The sequence below is a fragment of the Ovis aries genome, chromosome 4 (genome assembly GCF_016772045.2).
Source record: "Ovis aries strain OAR_USU_Benz2616 breed Rambouillet chromosome 4, ARS-UI_Ramb_v3.0, whole genome shotgun sequence".
NCBI lineage: Eukaryota > Metazoa > Chordata > Mammalia > Artiodactyla > Bovidae > Ovis > Ovis aries.
In genome coordinates, this window is record NC_056057.1 from 65,918,306 (window position 1) to 65,944,043 (window position 25,738).

General features: G+C 44.0%; 1 protein-coding gene across 11 annotated transcripts in view; it reads left to right on the top strand.

Moving 5' to 3' along the window:
* The window catches only part of PDE1C (phosphodiesterase 1C), a 531,506-nt gene that overhangs the window by 186,217 nt on the left and 319,551 nt on the right, over positions 1-25,738 (top strand). For 3 of the 11 annotated variants that reach the window (XM_015095313.3, XM_042249222.1, XM_042249221.2), the window contains exons 1-2: positions 20,662-20,713; positions 21,344-21,446. The exons of 6 other annotated variants lie outside the window; for them this stretch is intronic. In XM_015095313.3, coding sequence (XP_014950799.2) covers positions 21,346-21,446 — 101 coding nt within the window. In that variant the 5' untranslated portion in view covers positions 20,662-20,713; positions 21,344-21,345. Of the gene's footprint in view, positions 1-20,661; positions 20,714-21,330; positions 21,447-25,738 lie in introns of those variants that run through there. 2 more of the 11 variants (XM_042249220.1, XM_042249223.2) reach the window with 1 other exon arrangement.

Sequence of the window (25,738 nt, forward strand, 5' to 3'; positions counted from 1 at the left end):
CAGCCTAGGCTAACCAGGAATGCCTGGTGAGGGGAGACAGCCCTAGCTTCTCACTCTTGGTGTCAGATTCAGGTCACCTGGAAGTCAGCATCTGTCTAAAATTCCCAGTTTCAGAAAACATCAGCGTTTTGTGGCCAGCAGGCATGTATCCAGGTACTGACCTGGGGTCTAGCAGAGCAGGAGAGAAGATTTTGCAGCCTTCCACCTGGAGAGGATCATGCAGCCCTAGACCTGAAGGTAGGGAGTCAGACAAAGGAAACAGTCTCCAAAGCTTGCTTTTCAAACCTTAACTGAAAAACATGCACTTTTAAAGGAAGTTCTTCCTGCCTCTTGTCACAGGGCTACATGGAGAAACATCTCTCTTATGAAAAGAAAAAAGGAAACATCTTTGGAAGCTGTAAACATCATATTATTTCTCCCTAGGTTGATTTTGAGGCTTTGAGAATAAGACAGCAGGCTTTTAAGGCTTGCCTTCTTCGAATGGAAGGATGAGCCTAAACAGATGTCAGTTTTGTTGCTTCGGCCAAAAACCTTGGAGTCATTCTTAATTCTTCTCTTGCATATGGGGAATATGCTTCTCTTTATCTCCACTGCTACCACCTGGCTGAGCCACTGGCATCTTTTGCCTGAATCACTTGATGTGGCCTTCCACCTGGTCTCCCCATTCTTGCCCTGGCCCCTGCCATGCTCTGGCCTTATGCCAGGAGCCAAACACATCTTTGTAGGATGGAAGTTAGATTATGCCCCCATCCTGCTCTGAATCTTGCAGCGAATTCCCGTCTCATTCTGAGTAGAAGCCAAAGTCCTTGCAGTAAGTGACACACGTCCTTTCCACAGTCCCTTGTTATGGGACCCTCCCTCCTATGACCTGATTCCAGCCACACCAGCTCCTTGTTCCACGAGCCCACCAGGCATGCTGCTGTGCTGGGGCTCGGCTCTAGCTCTTCTTCTCCTTGGCCTACTCCTCTGCATAGCTCACCCCCTTCACCTCCTTCAAGGTTTTGCTCCAATCTCACCTTCTGGGGAGGCTGACACTGACCACCCCGGTCAGGGCTATAACCTGTCCCTCCCTCATACTCTCAGTTCCCCCCTTCCCTTTTCCTGTTTCCCACAGCACTGGACCCCAACATTGTATATAATTTCTTGTGTGTGTCTTTGCTTTGCTCTCAGAGGAGATCACAGCAAATGTGCATCAAGGTGTATGGGGAAGGGGGCAGGCAGCTCTGAGTTCAAATTCTACCTCGACCATTCATTCTCTGTCTGATTCGTGTAAGATAATCTCTTGGAGGCTCAGTTTTTCTCATCTGCAAATTAGTAATAATGAATTCCCTCAGCAAGGATTCGACAAGCACCAGCACTCTGAAAGGCACTGGGAACAGAGAGGTGAATGTGAAAGGCACCTTCCTTGTTGATACACAGCTGTGAAGAAAAGCAGTTGCAAAAGCACACGTCATATGCCTGGTAGAGAACTTGGCATATATTTGTTGTTCATTAAATGCAATTCCTTCTTTTTGAAGTATTTGAATATTTAAAAAGAATTTTCCCTATGTAGTTCATACCATTTTCTTTTGGGGCTTCCCTGATGGCTTAGCAGGTAAATAAACTGCCTGCAATGCAGGAGATAAAGTAGATTCAGATTTGAACCCTGGGTCAGGAAGATCCCCTGGAGGACGAAATGGCAGCCCACTCCAGTACCGTTGTCTAGAAAATCCCGCGGACAGTGGAGCCTGGTGGGCTACAGTCCATGGGGTCGCAAAGAATCAGGCATGACTGAGTGACTAAGGGCAGCAACATTTTCTTTTGGTGCTGTGAAAAGCAAACACACACACACACACAACACACATTGTTGTTAAGCCAAAGCAGGATTTTGGGGGAAGGGGGATGGATGAGCTATGGGAAGGTCAAAGAGCCTCCTAAGAATATATGCAAATCACGATATTCACATTTTATTAAAATAGGTAGAAATAGAATCTGTAATTTTTTAAATCAAATTTTCAAAGGGTGCCTTGATCCATAAAAGTTTAAAATCTTTCTAGCACCCCATGATTCGTCTACTTTTCTAGGCTTCTCCAAACAAAGATTTGTAATGGAAACTCTGAAATGATGATTAATTCCAGGGTGGAAGATAGTTTTTTGTCCAATCTTGATGCTGAGCTTCCTGGGTGGTGAGAGGAAAGCCTGTGGTATGTCAAGGTCATTGCCTTTTGAATCCCTGGTATCACTGGAATTTCGAGGCTTGTTCCCATGCGGATCAAACCACTCCTGAGAGGGCTGGGATGACAGTGCAAGAAGTGTAAGCACAGGTGTTATGAATGCTTCATTAATCTAGGTTGAGTACTGATCACAGAGGGCAGCGCCCCTCCAGCCCTCAGGATAATTCTGCACTTTGATTTGCAAAGCTTGAGAAAAGGACCATCCCAAAGAGTTAAATGCAGAAGTATTATTACTTTATTATGACTGCTATTTATGTCATAAATAGCATAAATAAGGCTGCTGGCTCACTTAGCCCCATGTGTTATTTTCAGCTCTGCAGCATTTAATCCCAGTTCCCATCATTTTGTCTTCATTTACGTATATCATTCCAGGAAAACATATTGTTTTGATTTCTTGCTTCTTGTAAGAGAAAAATTAGATGAAAGGAATGAGAGGAATTTAAAAGGCAAGAAAATGATACCTCCTTTGCTCTGCCTTAATGAATCGAGCAAGTGAAATTTTTCCTGTGATCTCCTCTCTGATTGGAGAGAAGGAAAAATGCTGCCAGGCAAAAGCAAGAAAAGGGGTGGGTGATGGAGGAGTTTCCTGTTTCTGTGATATGCAGTGTTTTTTTCAGAAGTCCTTAACTGTACTGTTCCTGAGCATGCTTGTGTTTTCCTTTTTTGTCATTTGAGACTCTTGGGAAAAGAGCATGCCTCCCTGTGAAACCTGTGTAGTACATTCCCCTGAGGTCTGGGGCATCAGCCTGGCTGTTTGTGACTTTCTGAGACTGTGGGTCTAATCCCTAGACCCTCAAATGAATGATTAAAGTAGTTACCATAAGGAGAGTGGAAAGCTCCTTTCCACCATCCCCAGCCTTGTTGAGGTGAAAGTGAAAGTGAAGTCGCTCTGTTGTATCCCACTCTTTCTGACCCAGGCTCCTCTGTCCTTGGGGATTCTCCAGGCAAGAATACTGGAATGGGTTGCCATTTCCTTTTCCAGGGGATCTTCCCAACCCAGGGATCAAACCTGGGTCTCCCTCATTGCAGGCAAACTCTTTACCCACTGAGCCACCAGGCAAGCCACTATTGAAGCTTTATTTATATTTATATTTATTTATAATCAATAAATAAACATGTATATATTTAAGGTATACAGAGTGATGTTTTGATATATATATACATTGTGAAATGATTACCACCAAGCTAATTAACATGTCTGTCGCCTCACATAGTTCCCTTTTTTGTGTATGTAGTGAGAACACTTAAGATTTACTCTTTTAGGGAGTGGAGAAAGAGGATCCCTCTACTACACTGCTGGTGGAAATTTAAATTAGTGCAGCCACTGTAGAGAACAGTATGAGGATTCCTTAAAAAACTAAAAATAGAACTACCATATGATCCAGTGATCCCACCCCTGGGCATATATCTGGAGCAAACAATAATTTGAAAAGATATGTGCACCCCAGTGTTCATAGCAGCACTATTTATAATAGCCAAGACATGGGCTCAACCTTAGTGACCATTGACAGATGAATGGATAAAGATGATGTGGAATATATACCCAGTGAAATACTACTCAGCCATAAAAAAGAATGAAATAATGCTGTTTGCAGCAACATGGATGGACCCAGAGATCATCATGCTAAGTGAAATAAGTCAGACCAAGAAAGACAAATGTCGAATGGTATCACTTATCTGTGAAATCTAAAAAAGATGATACAAATGAACTTATTTACAAAATGGAAATAGACTCACAGATGTAGAAGACAAACTTATGGTTATCAAAGGGAAAAGATGGGGAGGGGTAAGTTAGGAGTTTCGGATTAAAATATAGACACTACTGTATATAAAATAGATAACCAATAAGGACCTACTAGATAGCACAGGCAACTATATGCAATATCTTGTAATAACCAATAATGGAAATAATCTGAAAAAGAATGTATGTTTATCTGTATCTATCTGAATCACTCAGCTGTACACCTAAAACTAATACAACATTATAAGTCAACTATATTTCAATAAAAATTGAAAAAAAGTTGTCAAAAAAATCACTGCAGATGGTGATTGCAGCCATGAAATTAAAAGACGCTTACTCCTTGGAAGAAAAGTTATGACCAACCTAGACAGCATATTCAAAAGCAGGGACGTTACTTTGCCGACTAAGGTCCATCTAGTCAAGGCTATGGTTTTTCCTGTGGTCATGTATGGATGTGAGAGTTGGACAGTGAAGAAGGCTGAGTGCCAAAGAATTGATGCTTTTGAACTGTGGTGTTGGAGAAGACTCTTGAGAGTCCCTTGGACTGCAAGGAGATCCGACCAGTCCATTCTGAAGGAGATCAGCCCTGGGATTTCTTTGGAAGGAATGATGCTAAAGCTGAAGCTCCAGTACTTTGGCCACCTCATGCGAAGAGTTGACTCATTGGAAAAGACTTTGATGCTGGGAGGGATTGGGGGCAGGAGGAGAAGGGGACGACAGAGGATGAGATGGCTGGATGGCATCACTGACTCGATGGACGTGAGTCTGAGTGAACTCCGGGAGTTGGTGATGGACTGGGAGGCCTGGCGTGCTGTGATTCGTGGGGTTGCAAAGAGTCGGACACGACAGAGCGACTGAAATGAACTGAACCGGACTGTCATAAAAAAGAGGTTTACTCTCTGAGTAGCGAGTAAAAGCAGAGAGTAGAAGAGTACTTACCAGGGGTGGTGGGACAGGGGAAATGGGGAGATGGTGGCCGGAGGGTACAGAGTTTCAGCTCTGTAGGATGAATAAGCTCTGGAGATCTAAGGCACAGCATGGTGACTGTAGTTAGTAACACTGTATTGTGTGCCTGAGATGTGCCTTCCAGTGTTCTCGCTGTGGGCTCCTTTCTAGCCCTGCACTGCCACTCTCTGCAAGTGTGGCCTTGGGCTACACGCTCTTCTCTACTCTCCTCATTCCTATTTGTACAGCTGCTTAAACATGGTTGAAGTGGTCAGTAATTGCAGAGTCCCAGTACCATCACCAGAAGGTTTTGGGACAGAGGGCTGTTAATTGTTCAGGCACGGAGAGTTAACCTCCCAACTTTTACAAAACATTGGAATGTCTGAGAGACCCCATAGTGGGTCAGGTCAGTGACAGGCTTCAGTTCAAATCCAGTTCTGCCCCTTACAGTGTGGCCTTGGGCTGTGAAGGTATCATGGGATATCATACTTGCAAACAGGTAAGTGCATACATACATACCTATGGTAGAGAATAGCCATTATTATTATTACTGGTATTAACTGTACTACTATGTTATGGTTGTCCTATTGGTAGCAGTATTTATTTCTGGGGAAAGGAGGATTGGATATGTCCTCTGGACACCATCCAGAATTAAACCTGCCCTTTCAGGAACAGTGACGGCTCTGTGCACACGTGGCCTTTCAGAGCTGTATTTTGACAACTGCTCAATTACCCAGATAGCTGAAAAATGTCAGCCGTGGATCCCGATGCATTATTGATGTTGGCCCTTTGCTTCCAGCGGCATTGCACGCTCCTTGTCTGCCGAGAACAGGAAGGGTATTCTCTCTCTGTTCTGTCCCTTGGAGGCAGGCCAGGGTAGAATCCTGCTGCAAAATGTTACTTCCCTCCAAAGGTGAAAAGCGTGAGTCACATCTGGTAGTCCTGGTGGGGTGATTTCCGCGCAGCCTCTCCTCCGCGGGCTTCTCCCTGCCCCGCTTCACGGGTGATTAAAGGCAGGGCATCACGCTCTCTGCGGGAGAGTGAGGTCAGAGCCCGCGGTGCAAAGAGGGATTTTCCTCCGCTTTGCAAACACCCGGCGACGTCACGGAGCCTCGGGGGCGCTATCCATTGTGGCGGTGAAAGCGCGGCTGACAGGATATAGATTCATTCGGCGCGGGGGTGCTCGGCAGCTGAGACAAATCGGGCCTCCTGCCTGGGGCTCCGGCCGCCTCGGTGACCCAACGAACAAGAAACGCGTGGCGGAGTGTTTGCCAGTGCCAGGCGGGATGGCCTCGTCCCGCGGCACGAAATGACGTGGGCCCGGCTGCTGCCAGGAGCCCAGAATAATGTGTTCACGTGTACTTTCGCAGAGCAAACTCAGATAAGCTCGCAAATGTAAGCACCTGCTTAATTGGTTAAAAAAAAAAAGTTCAGTCACAGCATTTTCCCAAGTCCTTTTGCTTTGGCATATTCCGTAGCTTTCTCAGGAGTGGTTTTTGTTCCTTCCTCCCCTCCCCTTTCCTTTTGTGTTTTAAATGGTTTGTAATGATGCATTTATTAGTCGTGACTTCCAGAGCTAGATAGTGACAGTGGGAGATAGGCTGTCACTGAAATTCTAATCAAAATCTATAATCAAGCCTCCCTTGCCAGTATTGTGACATAAACACAGTTTCATTCTGGTGAGAACGTTTCTAAAAGCCACAGTTATCAAATCAAGCTACGGAGGTCACCAGGAGTAAATGACCAGCCCTCTGTCAATAAATCCTTAACCAAGTTTGGCCTTGCTGTGGGAGGTGGAGAGGTTTTTGAAAAGGTCATGCGTTAAAATTTCCTCTCTGATTAGTTGGCTCTGGAACAGAGGCACAGAAAAATCCTGCAATGAATTAATAGGAAGTGGTCCCAGTCTGAGGCAATTGTAACATCTTTAGGGATTGCTTAGCATTGATCTGGCAGAAATGGTTGGTTTCTGGTGGATTGAATCATATACTATAGAATTGGAGTACATATGGAAAATTATTATGAACACTAAAATTATGATCATTAAAATTCCGACTTCCAGGACAGATGAGATGGACTTCTGCACAGAATGCAGAAGGCACTTATGCTGGGCTGTATGGATGGGTGAGATGGAGACGGGTTTTCACAGATGCTTTTGTGCTTGGGTTGGGAAAGGGAAGTAGTAAATGAAATCTTTCTTATTTAGAGACTAATTGATTCGGAAGGCTCTGTTCGGTTTACCCATAGTGAAAGCAGAGTGGCATCTAACAGGACCTTGTTGACTTGATTGGAGGTATTTTCAAGGACTTAGCACTCTTCCCTTTCAGCGTTTTAGTTAAAATTTTCAAGAGCTTCCTAAATCCCACTGAAGACAGTAATGTTTTGTTTCTTCATTTACATCAGCCAGGCTGTGGGGAAATCACATAACCCTCACCGGAGGGTCCACCTGCTTCCATGGTGGTAATAGAGGCACCCAGTGCTTTTAGAGTATTTTCCTAATTTGCTTTCATGCTAATGACTTCTCAGTTGTGTCCATAAGTTTCCATTCTTCTCCATAAATCAAGTCCCACTCCTTGCTTATAGGAGTCTGTTTCTGTTTTGGAAGTAGAAATGTAAGCATATATCAACCTGTGATTGGTCTGACAGCCTGTACATGTGAAAGATTATGGGCCAAATCAAGGTGTCTTCAGGGTCTTTTTTATGAGCATGAATCTGTCAAAAATGTATGGGTGAAAGGCATTCATAGAGACGTTGTTCTTTTACTCTCCTGGGTCTTAAAAACCCTTTCACTTCTGGGAATCACAGGGACTCGAATAGACCACTTAAATGTCCCCAAGGACAATTTCAAAAATACTGTCAGGAATAGTAATATCTCTCATTCCCTTTGTGTGCTGAGTCACACAGAAAGTAACATTTAACTTCTCTGGAGGTGAAGCTGCCAAATAACCAGAAGTTAACCTTTTATGCACCAAAATGTAACCTGGGCTTTATTGCCTTTCCCTGGATAATCCTACAGTGGCTTCTGATGTAGTTGAAGATTCATTTGTTTCCATGGCTCAGATTCGCTCTTTGAGTATAGTTTATATGGCAGGAATCATCTTGGACGATAAATGAAGTAAATTTTACAGTTCTCTGAGAAGCCCATTTTGTCATTGATCAGTTGGTTTGTTGCATAACTTGAGGGACAGTGATGGACAAGACACTCATGATCGTTGTCGTCCAGGAGAGTAGTCTAGTGAATCCTGTAGTAACCCTGTGCAGGGTCACTCAGTCGTGTCTGACTCTTGTGACCCAATGGACTGTAGCCTGCCAGGCTCCTTTGTCCATGGGGATTCTCCAGGCAAGCATACTGGAGTGGGTTGCCATGCCCTTCTCCAGGGGATCTTCCCAACCCAGGGATTGAACTCAGGTCTCCCACATTGCAGACAGATTCTTTACCATCTGAGCCACCAGGGAAGATCTACTCTATTCTGATGCTAGCGATTTTTGTATGTATAGGCTATGCATACTCTTTGTTGTCGTTGTTAAGGTAGTAACCCTACCAATAAGGAAATGAATTCATCATCACTGACGAATTAGTTCAGGATAATCACTGTGGATTTTGGATACTGGAGCTCATGTGTCTGGGGTCCCTCCTCAGTTCAGGTCACTTCCTGAGATCATTTAGCATCTTTGATTAAGCCAGAGGAAATTCTTGCTCCTTTCCAGCCATTCTTCACATAGCAACCAGTGATCCTTCATAAACACACATCTCTTGTAATCTCTAATGATTTCCCATTTCTCTTCAAGTGAAAGTGAAGTGAAGTCGCTCAGTCGTGTCCGACTCTTTGTGACCCTGTGGACTGTAGCCCACCAGGCTCCTCCATCCATGGGATTCTCCAGGCAAGAATACTGGAGTGGGTTGCCATTTCCTTCTCCAGGGGATCTTCCCGACCCAGGGATTGAATCCAAGTCTCCCGCATTGCAGGCAGATGCTTTAACCTCTGAGCCACCAGGGAAGCCTTTAGGAGAAAGCTGGCCCATAAATCTGCCCTCAAGACTGCTGTGGCTCCACCCACCTGCTTCCACCACCCAATTCCAGGCCAGTCTTCCCTTTGCTAGGTCTCTCCTCCAGTCACAAGTTGCCTCCTTTCAATTCCTTGACCCATCAAATGCTTCTTTCTGCCTCAGAATCTATGCCTATATTGCCCCCCTTTATCAGAAATGCTTTTCTTGGGCTTATTACCTGGGTGACTGCTTTTCCTCCTTCAGGTCTTGGCTCAGATGTTACCTGTTCACAGAGGTCATCCCTGACCACTTAGGTGGACTAAAGATGGCTGTAAAATCTGTGTTACTTCCATCCCTCCCCTCTGCTTTGGAAGCTGGAGTTTATTTCTATTGCCCTTGAATTAGAGCTGGGCCCCATAGTTGCTTTAATCAGCCAAATGCAGCAGAAGTGATGCTGTGCCAGTTCTGGGGCTGGCCTTTAAGATGACTGGCAGCTTCTACTTCCTGCCTCTTAGAACACTTGCTCTTGCAATGCAGTTGCCATCTAAAGAATTCTCAGCAAGCTGCATGGAGAGACCATGTAGAAAGAGGAGAGGGGAGGGGAGAGGGAGAGACAGAGAGAGGGAGATCCTTGCCAAGGCCTCAGACATGTGAGTAAAATCACATTGGACTGGATATTCTAGCCTGATAGCCATCTGACTGTAGCCTCATGAGAGACCCCTAAACAAGACCAGCAGAGGAACTGCCTGGTCAACCCACAGAAGCATGAGAGATAAAAGCTTTGTTTGCTGTTGTTTTGAGCACTACATTTTAGAGGGTGGTTCGTTATAGAGCACTAGCTGGTTGAAATTCTTGACCTGTTTATATATAGGTCCCACACCCGCTGTTTTCTATACTGGAGAAAACAGTTTCTGATTATTTTCTTTTCAGCACTTTTCACAATTTATAATGATGTATTTATTGTTTTATAGTCCATTCAGCATCTGGTACCCTAATTAGACAGTTGCTTCATGGTGTAGGCACTGGATGTTTTATTGACCTCTGCATATCTACCATCATAGAGTGCCTGGCAGAGTAAGCACTAAGAAAATGTTTGTTGAATGAATGAGTGAATGAAATTTAAAAGTTTCTAGCATTTATTTGTGAGATTGCCACCTTCCCCTGCCTGCCCCACCACCTTCCCTAGTACAGAGACAAGAATCTTCAAATCTTCTCTGGTGGCTGTTCAAAAACAATTTTTGAGATTTATTTTTATCTTTCCTTATAAGTCATACTTGTTAGATCATAATTCTACTTTGCTTCTACTACATACCTGCTCAGCAGATTTTAATGATTGCTTATTGGCAAGAACATAGAAAAACTGAGCTTCCCTGTGGTGGTTTAGGCCCACCTTTGTCTGCAGATCCAGTGTTTTTCCATTGTCCCTTTCCTGTCCCCCTGGCCCCCATCACTCCCAGTTCCTTGTCGTGACCTGAGCCATCACACATTTCCACTTTCCTGGAGTTTCTCTTCCTCTAAATTCTTCTTTTGGAAAGCCTTTGCCAATGACCCGTGGGCTGAGCAGACATCCCTTCGTTGTATCTGTAAACCAACCCTTGAGCCAAATCCTTGGGTGGCCACAGGAGCTGTTTTTGAGACCTAGGAAGAAGTTCAGAGATAAAAGAGCCCTGGGCCAGGTTCAGGGGACACGGCGCCTAGTCCTGGCTTTACCAACATCCAGCTCTGGGCCTTGTGCGGTTATGGAACCTGCCTGGGCTGCACTTTTCTCTCAGTAGAACTTAGGTAAAGGGATCGCTAAGGTCCCTTTCAACGCTGAGGCTTTCATATTCAAATTTCCTTTATGGTGATATAAGAACAACCAGCCAATTTATGTGCATTTGGGTGAGAATTTGGCTGACTATAGCATCAGCAGTTTTATATGAACAAAATTTTCAGTTTCATTAGTACAGCCAAGTTAATTCTGCTGGGTTGGCAGTGTGTTCTGAGAGGCAGGGTGGCCACTGGAGCCAGGAGTCAGGAAAGCCTTGTGTTGTCATGTTCCCTGGCCACTAGCTGGAGGGTAGACCAGCTGGAAGGCAGCTGAGAGATCTCTCAGATCTCATCCACTTCATTTCTAAACTGGGGATAACAATAATGTGTGTTTCACTCATTCTAGGGTTGTTTTTTGGAGGGGCTAATGTGCAACCATGAGATTAAAAGATGCTTACTCCTTGGAAGAAAAGTTATGACCCAACTAGATAGTATATTCAAAAGCAGAGACATTACTTTGCCAACAAAGGTCCGTTTAGTTGAGGCTATGGTTTTTCCCGTGGTCATGTATGGATGTGAGAGTTGGACTGTGAAGAAAGCTGAGCACCGAAGAATTGATGCTTTTGAAATGTGGTGTTGGGGAAGCTTCTTGAGAGTCCCTTGGACTGCAAGGAGATCCACCCAGTCCATTCTAAAGGAGATCAGCCCTGGGATTTCTTTGGAAGGAATGATGCTAAAGCTGAAACTCCAGTATTTTGGCCACCTCATGCAAAGAGTTGACTCATTGGAAAAGACTCTGATGCTGGGAGGGATTGGGGGCAGGAGGAAAGGGGGACGACAGAGGATGAGATGGCTGGGTGGCATCACCAACCCGATGGACGTGAGTCTGAGTGAACTCTAGGAGTCGGTGATGGACGGGGAGGCCTGGCCTGCTGCGGTTCATGGGGTCACAAAGAGTCGGACATGACTGAGCGACTGAACTGAACTGAACTGAATGTGTATAATATAGCAGTGCTTTGACAGGCCATTTTCAGAAAGTTATTGAAACACAATTTTTGATTTATCAGAAATCAGATTTTATATATTTTTATATATTTATACTAAATATATATATTTATATATATATAAAATCAGAGATTTTATCAAAATAAAATCTCCTTTCAGCTTCCCTTCTTTCATGTGCTGTTGGATAGATGAGATGGGGAGAGATTGTTGTCTCATGAGAGCCTTTAGAGTTTAAGATACTGGTCATACAGGTTTTTTAAAAACTCCTTACAGCAATCCCCTAAGAGAGGAGTTGTATTTGCTAGTATTCTTTTAGTCATCAGTGACAGAAATCTTATTCAGGTTAGTTTAAGTGAAAAAAAAAAAAAGAAAAAAACATAACATGGGGTGGGGTAGAAGGTATTTATTTTGTTAGTATAAGTTAAAAGTCCATGGGTAGGCATAGCAGGATCAAGGAGCTCAGAAGATCCTTTAACTTTTTTTTTTTTTTTTTTTAGTTCTTCTGTCTGCTTTTTCTCTATGTTAGTGTCATTATTTTCTGGTATCCCCTCTCTACATGGTAAAAAAGATAACTCCAGGGCCAAGAAAAGCTCAAGCCTTTTAGCTTGTTATCTCAGAGAAAAGACAAGTAGACTTCCTCTCTTTTTCCCAAAGGCCACATCAAATTTTCCATGAAGGACCAGTGCTGGATCTGCTTTGGTTACAGGTCACCCTCAGACCACTTTGTTCAGAGGTAGGAGGCGGATGACTCGATTGGCCAACCTAGCCCCCATGTTTATTATAGTTAAATCTAGGGCCAGATTCCAGGTTTTCCTACAGCTTTTTTGGGTCCATGAAAAGCTTAGTTAGCTCAGACCAGGAGGGTCTTGTTCCAGGTCACATGTGATTCAAAGCTACTCCTGGACCTTTCCTTTTCCTGTGTCACCTCCACTGAAAGGGTTACACGAATTTCTCCTGTCGGAGCAACTGAAGGATCCTTCCAGAGGGAGGGGCAAAAACTGGGTCACAGGCAGGTTACACCAGACGAACCCTGGGACTCCATCCTGTCTCTCTTCCCATCTCCTCTCCCTGCCTCTCTGGGCCACACTCTGGATAGATGAACTGCATTTCATGTGGGACTGAGACTACCTCCTCTGAGCTTCATCAGTCCCCTTTCTCTTTTTGCACCTTTTAGTTTTTCATGGTGGAGGTGGTTCCTGGTACAGAGTCTGCCCCATATTATGAAGCCAAAAAGAGAAGAAATCAAGGGGGAAAGCAGTGTGATCATCACCAAAGAGGCCCCTTGCCAGAAAGAAAAGCCCGTGGGAGGGAAGAGCCTGTGTTGACAGTGTGTCATGGGGGCTGGCTCACATCTGTGTAGGTGGGAAGGAGGGGCTGCCGTGCCCAGTGGTGCTACTTGCGATGTCCTAAAGGCTGCTCCAGAATTTCCCCATCAACAGACTCTGGATGATGCCATTGGCAAGTCATGAAAAATGTATCAAGGGCACTGCTTGTTTCATGGAGGTCAAAGCAAGTGGTCATATTCTCAAAGCTAGAAGATGAGTATTCGCGGGAGATAATGCTGTGTTTTTCCTGACTTTATCCAGCTCTCCAGTTTTCTTTATCCAGCTCCTCCTTGGTAAGCTAAAGAGCTTGTTGGAATTTGGTAGCTGGATTCCTCCTATGGAGCCCTGGTTATCATTTGCCCAGTGGTTGTTGCACGGTACTGTGGCAGCTTCCCTGAGTTGACCTCATATATGATGCATATTCAGGCAGCAAGTACCCTCCACATGTGACTGTGCTTCCCTCTACCTAGAGACATCCATGGCTCCCTGTCATCCACAGAAGAGAGCTCCGACTTCTCCCGTGACCATACAGGTCTGGCTGACCCCTCCAGCACTTTCTCTTGCTCCTCTTAGTCATGCACTTATAGTCAAGCTACATAAAATTGTTTGTGGATTGCTGGACACTCCACCCTTTCTCACGCTTCTGTGTCTCTTTCCATACAGTTCCCTCTTTCTAGAATGATCTGCCTCTATCCACCTTCCACCTTCAGGATCCAGTTCAGATGTTATCTCTACAGTATAACCTCCTTGATTCCCCCCACCCCTCAACTGTGCTGCTGCAGCTCCACCTTCTCTGTTATATATCTTTTGTCTTTTTATGTGTCTGCAGGGAGGAGATAACTAAGGGAAAAGAACTTTGCACTCTGGCCTGGATTTAAAACCTGGCTTTACTCCTATAGCAGTGCATCTTCGCAAAAATGATCAGACATTTTGGGAGCCTCTCTGTCTTGTAAATGTTGTTGTTCAGTTGCTCAGTCGTGTCTGACTCTTTGCGACCCCATGGACTGCAGCATGCCGGGCCTCCCTGTCCATTACCAACTCCTGGAGCTTGCTCAAACTCATGCCCATCGAGTCAGTGATGCCATCTAACCATCTTGTCCTCTGTTGTCCCCTCATGCCTTCTATCTTTCCCAGCAATGGGGTTGTTTCCAAAGAGTCTGCTCTTCGTATCAGATGGCCAAAGTATTGGAGCTTGTAAATGGGCATAATGAATTCTCCTGAAGTGTTTCATTGAGGGTGAAAGTGAGCCAGCCTGTGATGTGCTTAGCATGGAGCTTGGTACATGGTTCTTCTCAGTAAGCAGTAAGGGTAGTGGTGTGGTTAGTGTGGTTATTACTGAATTGTGACATTGTCACAGTGAATGGGACCTGAGGGGTCATTCTTATGTTTGCAAAGCCTGATTCCTACTCCCTTGTCTGATGGTCATGCAGCTTCTGCTTGAACTCTGCCATGTACAGGGAATTCACTCTCTCTGATCTTGTGATCCTTAATGCTGATGATGCGGAGGGTTTTTGGTACTTAGGTTAAGTTATTCTTTGTCTATTTGGGGAACTGTTTTAATTCCTGAACCAAAGATCTTATTTTTTGTTTTTATTTTTATACAGTTTGTTTTAATGGCTATACTCCACTTACAGTTGTTACAAAATATTGGCTACATTCCCCACATTGTACAGAACATCCCTGTAACCTATCTTCCACCTGTAGTTTGCATTCCCCCTGCCCCACCCCTCTATTGCCCCACCTCTCTACCCTGGTAACCACCAGTTTGTTCTGGTAGTTTGCAACAAACCATTAGTTTGTATCTGTGAGTATACTTCCTCTTTGTTTTATTCACTGGTATGTTGTATTTTTTTTAGATTCCACATATAAGAGATATCACACAGTGTTTGCCTTTCTCTATGTGACTTCACTTAGCATACTGTCCTCCAAGTCCATCCATATCACTGCAAATGACAAAATTTCATTCCTCTTGATGGCTGAGTAGTATTCCATTGTGTATGTATATCACATCTTCTTTAGATATTCACTTGTTGACGGACACTTAGTTTGCTTCATACCTTGATAATGGTAAGCAGTGCTGTTATGAGCATTGGGGTGCACATATCTTTTGAATTAGTGTTTTTAGGTTTTTTTTTCTTGGATACCCATGCCTGGAATTGCTGGGTCATATAGAAGTTCTGTTTTTAGTTTCTTGAGAAATCTTCATACTGTTTTCTGCAGAGGCTACATCAATTTACATTCCCACCAACAGTGCATAAGGATTGCCTTTTCTTCACGTCCTCCCCACCGTTTGTTATTTTTATTCTTTTTGATGATAGCCATTTTGATAGGTGTGAGGTGATATCTCATGGTTTTGAATTGTTTTTATCTGATGAGTAGAGATGTTGAACATCTTTTCATGTTCTGTTAGACATTTTCTTTCTTCTTTGGAAAAGTGTCATTTTAGTTTTTCTTTCTGTCCATTTTAAAATCTAGTTGTTTGTTTTTTGATCTTGAGTTATATGTGTTGGACATCAATCTCTTTATCAGTCATATAATTTGCAAGTATTTGCTCCCATTCAGTTGGTTGTTTTTTCATTTTGTCAATGATTTCCTTTGCTGTGCAAAAGCTTTCAAGTTTGCTTCAGTTCAGTCGCTCAGTCATGTCTGACTCTTTGTGACCCCATGAATCGCAGCATGCCAGGCCTCCCTGTCCATCACCAACTCCTGGAGTTCACTCAGACTCACGTCCATCACATCAGTGATGCCATCCAGCCATCTCATCCTCTGTTGTCCCCTTCTCCTCCTGCCCCCAGTCCCTCCCAGGATCAGAGTCTTTTCCAATGAGTTGCTTTGGTCCTGTTTATTTTTGGTTTTGTTTCCTTTATTTTAGGAGACAAATCCAAAAACAAAAATTCTTTGATTTATGTCAAAGGGTGTTCTGCCTATGTTTTCCTCTAGGAGTTTTATAGTATCCAGTCTTAAATTTAGGTCTTTAATTCATTTTGAGTTTATTTTTGTATATCAGTTCAGTTCAGTTCAGTCGCTCAGTCGTGTCTGACTCTTTGTGACCCCATGAATCGCAGCACGCCAGGCCTCCCTGTCCATCACCAACTCCCGGAGTTCACTCAGACTCACGTCCATCGAGTCCGTGATGCCATCCTGCCATCTCATCCTCTGTCGTCCCCTTCTCCTCCTGCCCCCAATCCCTCCCAGCATCAGAGTCTTTTCCAATGAGTCAACTTTTCGCATGAGGTGGCCAAAGTACTGGAGTTTCAGCTTTAGCATCATTCCTTCCAAAGAAATCCCAGGGCTGATCTCCTTCAGAATGGATTGGTTGGATCTCCTTGCAGTCCAAGGGACTCTCAAGAGTCTTCTCCAACACCACAGTTCAAAAGCATCAATTCTTTGGCACTCAGCCTTCTTCACAGTCCAACTCTCACATCCATACATGACCACAGGAAAAACCATAGCCTTGACTAGACGGACCTTAGTTGGCAAAGTAATGTCCCTGCTTTTGAATATGCTATCTAGGTTGGTCATAACTTTTCTTCCAAGGAGTAAGCGTCTTTTAATTTCATGGCTGCAATCACCATCTGCAGTGATTTGGGAGCCCAAAAAGATAACGTCTGACACTGTTTCCACTGTTTCCCATCTATTTCCCATGAAGTGATGGGACCAGATGCCATGATCTTCATTTTCTGAATGTTGAGCTTTAAGCCAACTTTTTCACTCTCCTCTTTCACTTTCATCAAGAGGCTTTTTAGCTCCTCTTCATATAGTATTAGAGAATGTTCTAATTTCATTCTTTTACATGTAACCTTCCAGTTTTCTCAGCACTACTTATTGAAGAGACTGTCTTTCCTCCATTGTATATTCTTGCCTCCTTTATATTAGTTGACCATAGGCGCATGGGTTTATTTCTGGGCTTTTTATCCTGTTCATTGATCTCTGTGTCTATTTTTGTGCCATTGCCATACTGTTTTGATTACTGTGGCTTTTGATTACTGTTGGATTGTGTGAAGTCAGGGAGCGTGAGTCCTCCAGCTCTGTTCTTTCTCAAAACTGTTTTGGCTATTCAGGGACTTTTGTGTTTCCATACAAATTTTAAATTTATTTGTTCTAGTTCTGTGAAAAGTACCATTGATATTTTCATAGGGATGGAATTGAGTCTGTAGATTGCCTTGGGTAGTATAGTCATTTTAATAATACTGATTCTTCCAAACCAAGAACACAGTATATATTTCCATCTGTTTGTGTCATATTGAGTTTCTTTCATCAGTGTCTTTTTGAGTACAAGTCTTTTACCTCCTTAGGTAGGTTGATTTGGTGGATTATTAATTTGGCAATTATATATGTATGTATATATATGTTATGTATATTTATGTATATATGCACATCTATGTTTAATTAATGATGTTTTACCATGTAAGATTTCCTAAAAGATCTTACTCAAAAAGCTGGGATAGGAAGTTGCCATGGAAACTGACCTCCAAAGCAAGGTTGCCAGTGGAAATTGTAGCTTGTAAAGTTGTGTTGCTACAGCATGCAAGCATACCGTCTGTGATAGATAAAGAGACAACAAAATCTGAGTGACATAATAACATAGTGTATCCAAAAGTAGTAATATTTTGCAGGCAGAGAGAGGACAAACTCTTTCTGATGTGGTTTAGAAAGAACCTTTAATGAGAAGCAAGGAATCCTGAGGTATTTTATGGTACTTTGACCTCAGTTTTCTCATCTGTGAAGTGGGAGCATTGGTTACTTAGAGATGGAATATGGAAAACGTAGAGGTGGGCTTTGACCCTGAGAACTAATTACTCTACTTCCCCATTCAACAAGAGCAGCTCTTTCTTTACTTTTTAAATCTGAGGTATGTATTAAAGTCCCTTATAAGTATTAATTTGAAATAAAATATTCTATTGCTTAAAGAATTTGAAGATGTCTAAATTAGATTATCTTTAAGGTTCCCCCAGCTCCAAACACTACTATGACTCTAAAATAAAGTTATGTCCGTATTAACTTTCTCATACATGTTTACTTTTTAAAAACTTCTAAAATGAAACAAAATCATGCTTCACAAACTTATAAAGACTATTTTTGGTCCTCCTTCTCTGATTAGCTTACTTAAAAGTGAAAGGTTATTTCTTTCCTTTTTCTTCCAAAATTTGCTTTTCTCTGACTTGATTAACATCCCAGTAACACAAAGAAAAAGTCATAGTTATGGTGGATGGCAGGAAATTGAGTATCATCCTTTTAAATTCCCTTCTATCCTTTCTTTCTAGGCCAGTCCTTGGAGAAACCATGATGTAGTTAAAGTATATATTCAGCAATATGCATCTTTCTTTTCAGCATTTCTTTTCCCCAGTTCTCTTCAGATGACCTCATAGAATCATAAAGGTGAAACAGACATAAAAAAACTTTTTGCATAAATTCTTTAAAGATGTGGAAAATGGGATCCTGTGAAGGGGACTGTTTTGTATTGGATAAGGTAATGAGTCATAACTCAAACTCTGGCCTTTTCCAGTTCAGTTCTCTTCCTGGTAGGTTTAGATAACCTTGTGCTTCAGTTTTCTACTATAAAATGGAGATAATAATAGCATTTTCTTTATAATATTGTTGTTGGTATTATGTGAATGTAGAGCCCTTAGACGGAGAAGGCAATGGCAACCCACTCCAGTACTCTTGCCTGGAAAATCCCATGGACAGAGGAGCCTGGTAGGCTGCAGTCCATGGGGTCGGTAAGAGTCAGACACAACTGAGCGACTTCACTTTCACTTTTCACTTTCATGCACTGGAGAAGGAAATGGCAGCCCACTCCAGTGTTCTTGCCTGGAGAATCCCAGGGACGGCGGAGGCTGGTGGGCTGCCATCTATGGGGTCGCACAGAGTCGAACACGACTGAAGCTACTTAGCAGCAGCAGCAGCAGAGCCCTTAGAACAGGGTTGGGACTGTAGAAAGTTTCAATATGTGCTCACTATTATTATCATTACTGTGCTTCCATATTATGATAGCAGGTTGCCCAAGGTATACAGTCTGATGGGAACTCCATTTGGGTATCATACACTGTTTTGCATCTCCCAAACAAGTCATTAAAATAACTTCTTAACGTCTGATTCCACCAGGTCACTGTTCTGAGCTTGGTGACATTGGGTGAGTAAATTGGTTTCATTTAGGTAAATGAATTTTACGTTAATATGTTGACTGCTTAATGCTGCCTTTGCCTTTAACTCAGTGGAACTGGAAGTGCTTCCAGAAACTCCTTAAGAACCAAGTTTAATGAGGTGACTTAAGACTGTTGTAGGTGAGTGTGTGAGTCCTTTTTAGTCAAAAAGTTCTGTCATCTCACCTTGAAGCAGATACCTTTTCCACTGGAATGAATGAGGCCAGCCATGCCATCCTCATCACTCTTAACTCTAATTTCTGGAAAATAAATGCCCACTTCCCAATGGATGAGCTTTTAGGATTTAAACACTCTTAAATTTTTCTTTATCAAGGCCACTTGAATGGAATTTTGCTTGACCAGTGGAGAAAAGCTAGTTCTCACCTTTACATTTATCTTAATTTTGAGAAGCAGGCAAATATCTGATGGACAGAAAAAGAATACTGGGAGTGTAACTGGAAGAATCATTAACTGCCAGTGGAGGAAAATACCATTATGGGGGCAAGCTGTGTCTTGAATCTCAGGAGCCCTGAGTCCCAGGTTTGACATGGCCCCTGGGAAGTGGTGATGGCTGCATTTAGAAGGGAGTTTGACCACCAGTCTGTGATGTCAGGGCTGAAATCAAATTGTCAGAGTCTTTCTTTTTCTGTCTTTGGGCTCTTTTTGAATCCCACTTCCCGCCTCCCCTTGTGGCTCAGCTGGTAAAGAATCCGTCTGCAATGCAGGACACCTGGGTTCGATCACTAGGTTGGGACGATCCCTTGGAGAAGGGAAAGGATACCCTCTCCAGTATTCTGGCCTGGAGAATTCCATGGACTGTATAGTCCATAGGGTCGAAAAGAGTCGAAAAGACCCGACTGAGCGCCTTTCACTTCTTTCCCTCCTCCCCTTACTGCATACCTGATCCCGTTCTGTTTGAGCAATTCACTTTATTGACATTGTGAATGACCTCGGGGGACTCAGATACTGAGTTGTAGCCTCGTGAGCTAAAACTCCTCTCCACTGTCAGCATCTGCCCAGCACAGCCCTGCTGGGACCCTTTGAGAGTCTGTCAGTGGAAACTCCTACCGCCTTACTTTTGTTTATATTTTCCTTTTTTCACACCATTTTTTTTTGGCAGCGGAGAGGAAGAATATATCGAGACTTTCTAAGTGTGATGTGTGGTTACTTTAGTTCCTGTCAATTGCTTTAATATTTCAAAATGGAACCGGCTCTCTGGCGGGCGTGGAACTGAGCGCTGTGAATGAAAGCTCCGAGCACGAACTCCGCGGAACCTCACCTTGGCTGTTCGCCCCGCCAGCCGCCGGGGTGGACACAGACCTCGGTTTCCTGGGATTTCCGAGTGTGGTGCCGTGCTGTTCATTTTGTGCGGGCTTCGGGAGCCATCGGGACGCGGGGCTGGGGGCCCTGCGCCGCAGCGGGCCGCCCTGGCGCGCGCGGGTCTCCGGGTGTGGGGCTGGAGCCCCGCGAGCTTGTGCCCCGCAGACGGCAGTGCTCCGCGCGCCCCTCCCTTCGCGCCCGCGGGTGCCAGACCTGACGCCGGCCCCTGCGCGCTCGCAGACGACTCTTCGCAGTTGTCAGTTTTCTCGCTTGTCAGCAGAGCTGCTGGTAAGTGACAGAAAACAGAGAAGGGGCGCGAAGGCAGCGGGGCAGGGAGAGAGGGACCGGGAGGGGGAGCCTCGGGGCGCCCCAGGGCAGGGGGCGCTGGCGCAGCCAGGGTGTGCGGCCTCAGGGTCAGACAGACCGGCCCCGCGCTGGCTCCTTCTGGGCTCATCCCTCTCCCCACTCTCCCCTTCTCACTTTCTCCCTCCTCGCCGCCTCTCCTCCCTTCGCGGTCCTCCCTTTCCCTTACAATCCAGCTGCCACACGGTTCGCTCCCGCGGCTTTGTTTGAGGACCAAAAAAAAAAAAAAAAAAAAGAATACGAGTAGGTCCGAGGTGCTTTCTCCTAGAGCAAAAGCACAATTCCTACCCTTGGCACTAGCCCGGGAGCGTGGCTGGTTCCCGCAGCTGCCTCCGGGGGGCATCTGGGCCCAGGGTCGCCGGCTCTCCCGGCCCGCTTTAAGCCAGGATTTGGGGGGCGCAGAAAGGGGCGCGCACGCAGAAAGTGAGGCAGACGCCCGGCGCTGGGCTGGAGCTGGAGGGCTGGAGGGCTGGAGCTGGAGGGCTGGACTGGGCGAGGAGGCGGGAGGGGACAGCCCAAACTCACTCGGGCCTCACTCCCAGTGATAACCTGCAGCTATGGAGTCGCCCACCAAGGAGATTGAAGAATTTGAGAGCAACTCTCTGAAATACCTGCAACCCGAACAGATCGAGAAAATCTGGCTTCGGCTCCGAGGGCTGTAAGTAAACCTGTTTATTTCTCTTGCCCCATTTCCTTCTCTCATCAGTATTTTAACTACACAGCCCCGGTCACGACTGCTCACCCTCACTCCTGCATGGCCCTTTAAATACAGCGGGAGAAGTTCCACAACCGCTTCCTAGTTAATTACAGTCACTGCTGCCTTTCTTTCAACAATGAGACGTGTCTTTCTGAGTGCTGTAGAATGCCTTGCTGTTTCCAAGTCATGCTTTCTTTGGGGAAAAGGAGATGTCCTTAGATTTCACTTACAGTATAGCTCAATATTCATGGAGATATTTATTTTTTTAATTGATCAGGGGAGAAAAGTTTGGGGACCCAGATCACAGATTTTTAATGAAAGGAAGAGTTATTCTCTGGAAAATGCTTGCAGACACCTTGGCAGGTGGTCCAAGAACTTACCAACAGTTCAAATTCAATATGTTTTCTGGCTGTTAAATCTTCCTCTCCCTAGCCTACTGCAACTTCAGATATTTTCTTAGGATTCTTTCTAGCAGGAAAAGTTACTGGAAGGAAGGGCTGTTTTTGGAGACAGTAGGGTTCAGAAACAATATTGGAGTTTCCTAGCGAGATCTGAACACTGAAATAGGTCATTTGTTTTCAATATGGTGGCCAGAGTTCTAGCTGGACTGAGGGACAGAGATCTCTGAATTTCATTCACTTCATTGGGTTCTGCCTATTCTTGGGTGCTGAGGAGAAGTGATCTGAAAGTACACATTTTTTTTCTGTGACAAGATTTCTTAAACAGTGAACTGCTGGTTATCCCAGTCAGGAAGCTGTAGTGACAGCTGTATGGTTACAGCTTGCTTCTCAATTGACCAGGTAGGTTCCAAAGATACCTTCCACAACTACCAGATATTTGCCATCAAATATCTAGTGCAGATTAAAAAAAAAATAGGTTTTCTCCAAGTATATTCTCCAGGTACTTTGTTCCTACCAAGGGCACCAAGGGCGGTGATAGGAAAACAGCTCCTTCGTAGTTTGTTTTGCTGCAGTTATGTTTTGAAAGCACACATGTATGCCTGCGCATGTACACGCACACATGCATACCCCAAAACAAATCAGAAAGGCACTGATCTGAGTTATCTTCATCTTGGGGGAGACTGCATTCCAACCAGGATATTCAGAGTTTCTAAAGGAAAGCAGTGTTTCTTTAAGGCATCCCTATTTAAAGTGTACCTTGTAAGAGCCCTTCCATCAGTAACAAAGTGAGTTTCATCTCCATTGATCTAAATGGGAAACCATGCCAAGTAGCATGAGTTTTGGATTGTTTGGCTGCTGCAAGCAGAGGCTGTAAACTTAGGTGGAAATCTTGTCTTTTTGGCTGGCAGGCTCTTCCAACAGTTGAGATGCATGCAATGCAGCGCCTCTTTCACAGAGGTGTTTACAAGTTCATGTCCTACGTAATGAACATTCCATCTCATCATATTGAGGTGCACACAGAAAGTTTGTTGCATCCACAAAGTCTGGGTCCCTGGTATATACAGGGTCAAGGTGTTGTCAAGCTGGTCTCCTTGCCATCCCAGCAGGAGGGACTCCTGTGCACATACTCAGAAACTGCTTCTGTTAGGCTGCTTTATAGTTTCAACCAACTCAACAGAGCTCCTCAGGTTGGAGTAGAGGGTTTGGGCAAATCAGCTAGGCTGAGGTGGGAAACATATGAAAAAGTCTTTGGAGCTTAGAGTGAACACACTGTCTCGTGACTTCCTCTGTTTCATCAGTTAGGCGTCTCTCCCCAGATTGCTGGGTGTGATGTATGTGCATTTTTGTTTCCATGTCTCTCCTGTTTACCCAGCACCTTGTACTTTTCAACATAAAAGGTGTGGGTTGATTCTTTTCCAAGCGTGTGTTTTTGAGTCCTTCTCTTTTTACCCTTCCTGCTGAAACATCCTGCTCAGCAGCAGTCCCAGGAGATCTGTAACTTCACGTTCTAATTTGAAAAAGGACATGTTACTATTGTTACGACATTATTTTTTTTTACTACTGTTATGGTTCTTACTACCACTTTAAAATAAAACAAAACAGTAGTGCTGTAATAAGTTGCTAAAGATTCTGGAGACCAAAGCACCTGCTTTTTTATACACCTTGGAATAACACGTCTGCAGTTAACAAAATAGAAACATTAGGAGATGGAAAGATATGTATCTCTTTGTCTGCACAGTGCATTAACAATAAGAGAAAAGAAGCTGCTCTTCCACGTTTTAGAAAGAATCAATAGCCATAGTTGGATTTTTACACCAATTTATTATCATGACACCCTATAGTAGGGACTTTATACGTGACCAGAGATAGTCAGGAATTTGGTTCAGCTCATTTGAGAGCCATCTAAGTTCAGGACTTGATCGTCTCCTGCCTGGACTGTTCACTGGTATCTGTCTCCTTCTTGTAAGTATCTTGCTTATTGAATCAGTTTTTGAATTTTTCATCTCCTCAATTAAAATGTAAGTTCTTTAGGGTGGTGACTGTGTGTGTCTTGCTCACTGCTGTAACCTCTAGTGCCTAGAACAAGGTTTGGTACATAGTTGGTCCTTACTCAGTATGTGATGAAAGAAGCATGAAGACTCAGAGGTAAACTTTTCAATATTCAAAACGAAGATTATAGGCTTATAGGTCACATGATACTATCAACACCATAGTTCATGAACTAAATGGGTGGTGGGTTTAATTAACATCATTGCTCAGGTTGGGCACAGGAATCTAAACTCAGGTGGAAAGCTGGGAAGGCCAAGGCTTCCATTTAGCTAGCTTCTCTCGTTTCCTCCCCTTACCTCTCCTCTTTCCTGCACTGGTCTGGAGTGCTCTTTACCAGCAGCAAGAGGATTATTGCCAAGAATCTACAGTGCAGAGAACATAGGGGGTGATCCTCTATATACTGTGAGCCCCACACATCCCCCTTTCCGCACTCTACTTTTTTCTTTAGGGTGTTTCACTATCTTGTTACTATATGTTTAATTTATTTGTTATGTTTACTTCCTCCAACTAAAATATATGTTCCCTGAGGACATAGTTCTTTTTTTTTTTTTGGGGGGGGGGTCTGTTTTGGTTACTGAAGTATCTCCAGTGCCTACAAATACTATGTGGTCTACAGTAAATTACCAATACATATTTGAAAGCTAGGACTGTTTGATGTATTTCTCTAGGAAAGAATTAGGAAGAACTCTTAATCTAACCTTGTGACATCCTCAGCATACATAATAGTACATCAAATATTGGAAAAGTGAATTTTGAGCACTGTCTACCACCGCTGAGATGACAAAACCCTGCAAGCCCAGGTGTTTATTATGATAACTCCCTCTTCCCTTGAGGGAGGTGCTGCCCACCACTGTGTGGAGGCCATCTGTGGTTCAAGGAGGGGGTGATGTTCCTCAGCCTCCCCCATAGCCCTCTCCTACACATGCTCACATCTCTCTAAGCTGGAAGGGAACACACACTATACACCTGAGCCTTCTTAATGATGTCTGTCAGGGGGGTGCTGTCCTCTTGTGTTTCTGAGAAGAGCCTTTTTTGGTGAGCGTTTCTGTTTCCTTAGCTGTCCCCCAAGTGCTGCTGTCCTAGCTCTTTCCTCTGTAGGAGTGTGGGTGGAGTTGTTAAGGGCCCCTCCCAATGGCTGTTTTGTTAGGGAATCTTCCAGTCAGGGAAAATATGATGAGTGCACTTGCTTCCTCTGGTGATGAGGGGCAGCCTCACGGTGCTCTGGGTTTGAGTCATAACTTGTACCTTGGGTTCCAACCAAGAGCTTTTCTTGTTATATGATGACAAAAGGGTGCTCTCTCTCTCTCTTTTTTAATTGAGGGCAAGAGAACAGGTTTCCCTTATTTCTTGGCATTTATTGTCACAATGGTAATTAAGCCATCATGTATTTGTTTTGCCCAACTATGAGGTAGTCAATACAATAACTGTTATGCTTATGTAACACTCTGTAAAGATGATTGATGCTTTTTTCACATTATCTAAAATAGTACTATGAATATAAATGGAGGTATGATTTCTTATGTTTATTGTCTCTGAAGGCATAGTATTTTGGGGGTCTGTTTTGGTTACTGAAGTATCCCCAAATGTATGGTTATTAAGGTCACAAACTGGAATTATTGTTTCTGACTATCCAGCATGCTTCCCCCCATCCCCGCCTTATTATGGCAGTAGACCCTGTCCCCTAACTCCTTTGCCTACTCCCTCCTCCCGGGTCCCCTGGGCTCCAGATGCCAGATTGGTCAATCATAGAATTTTTGCCTTTCTGCCAACAGGGGTCATTCTCAAGTGTGGCACAGAACCCAA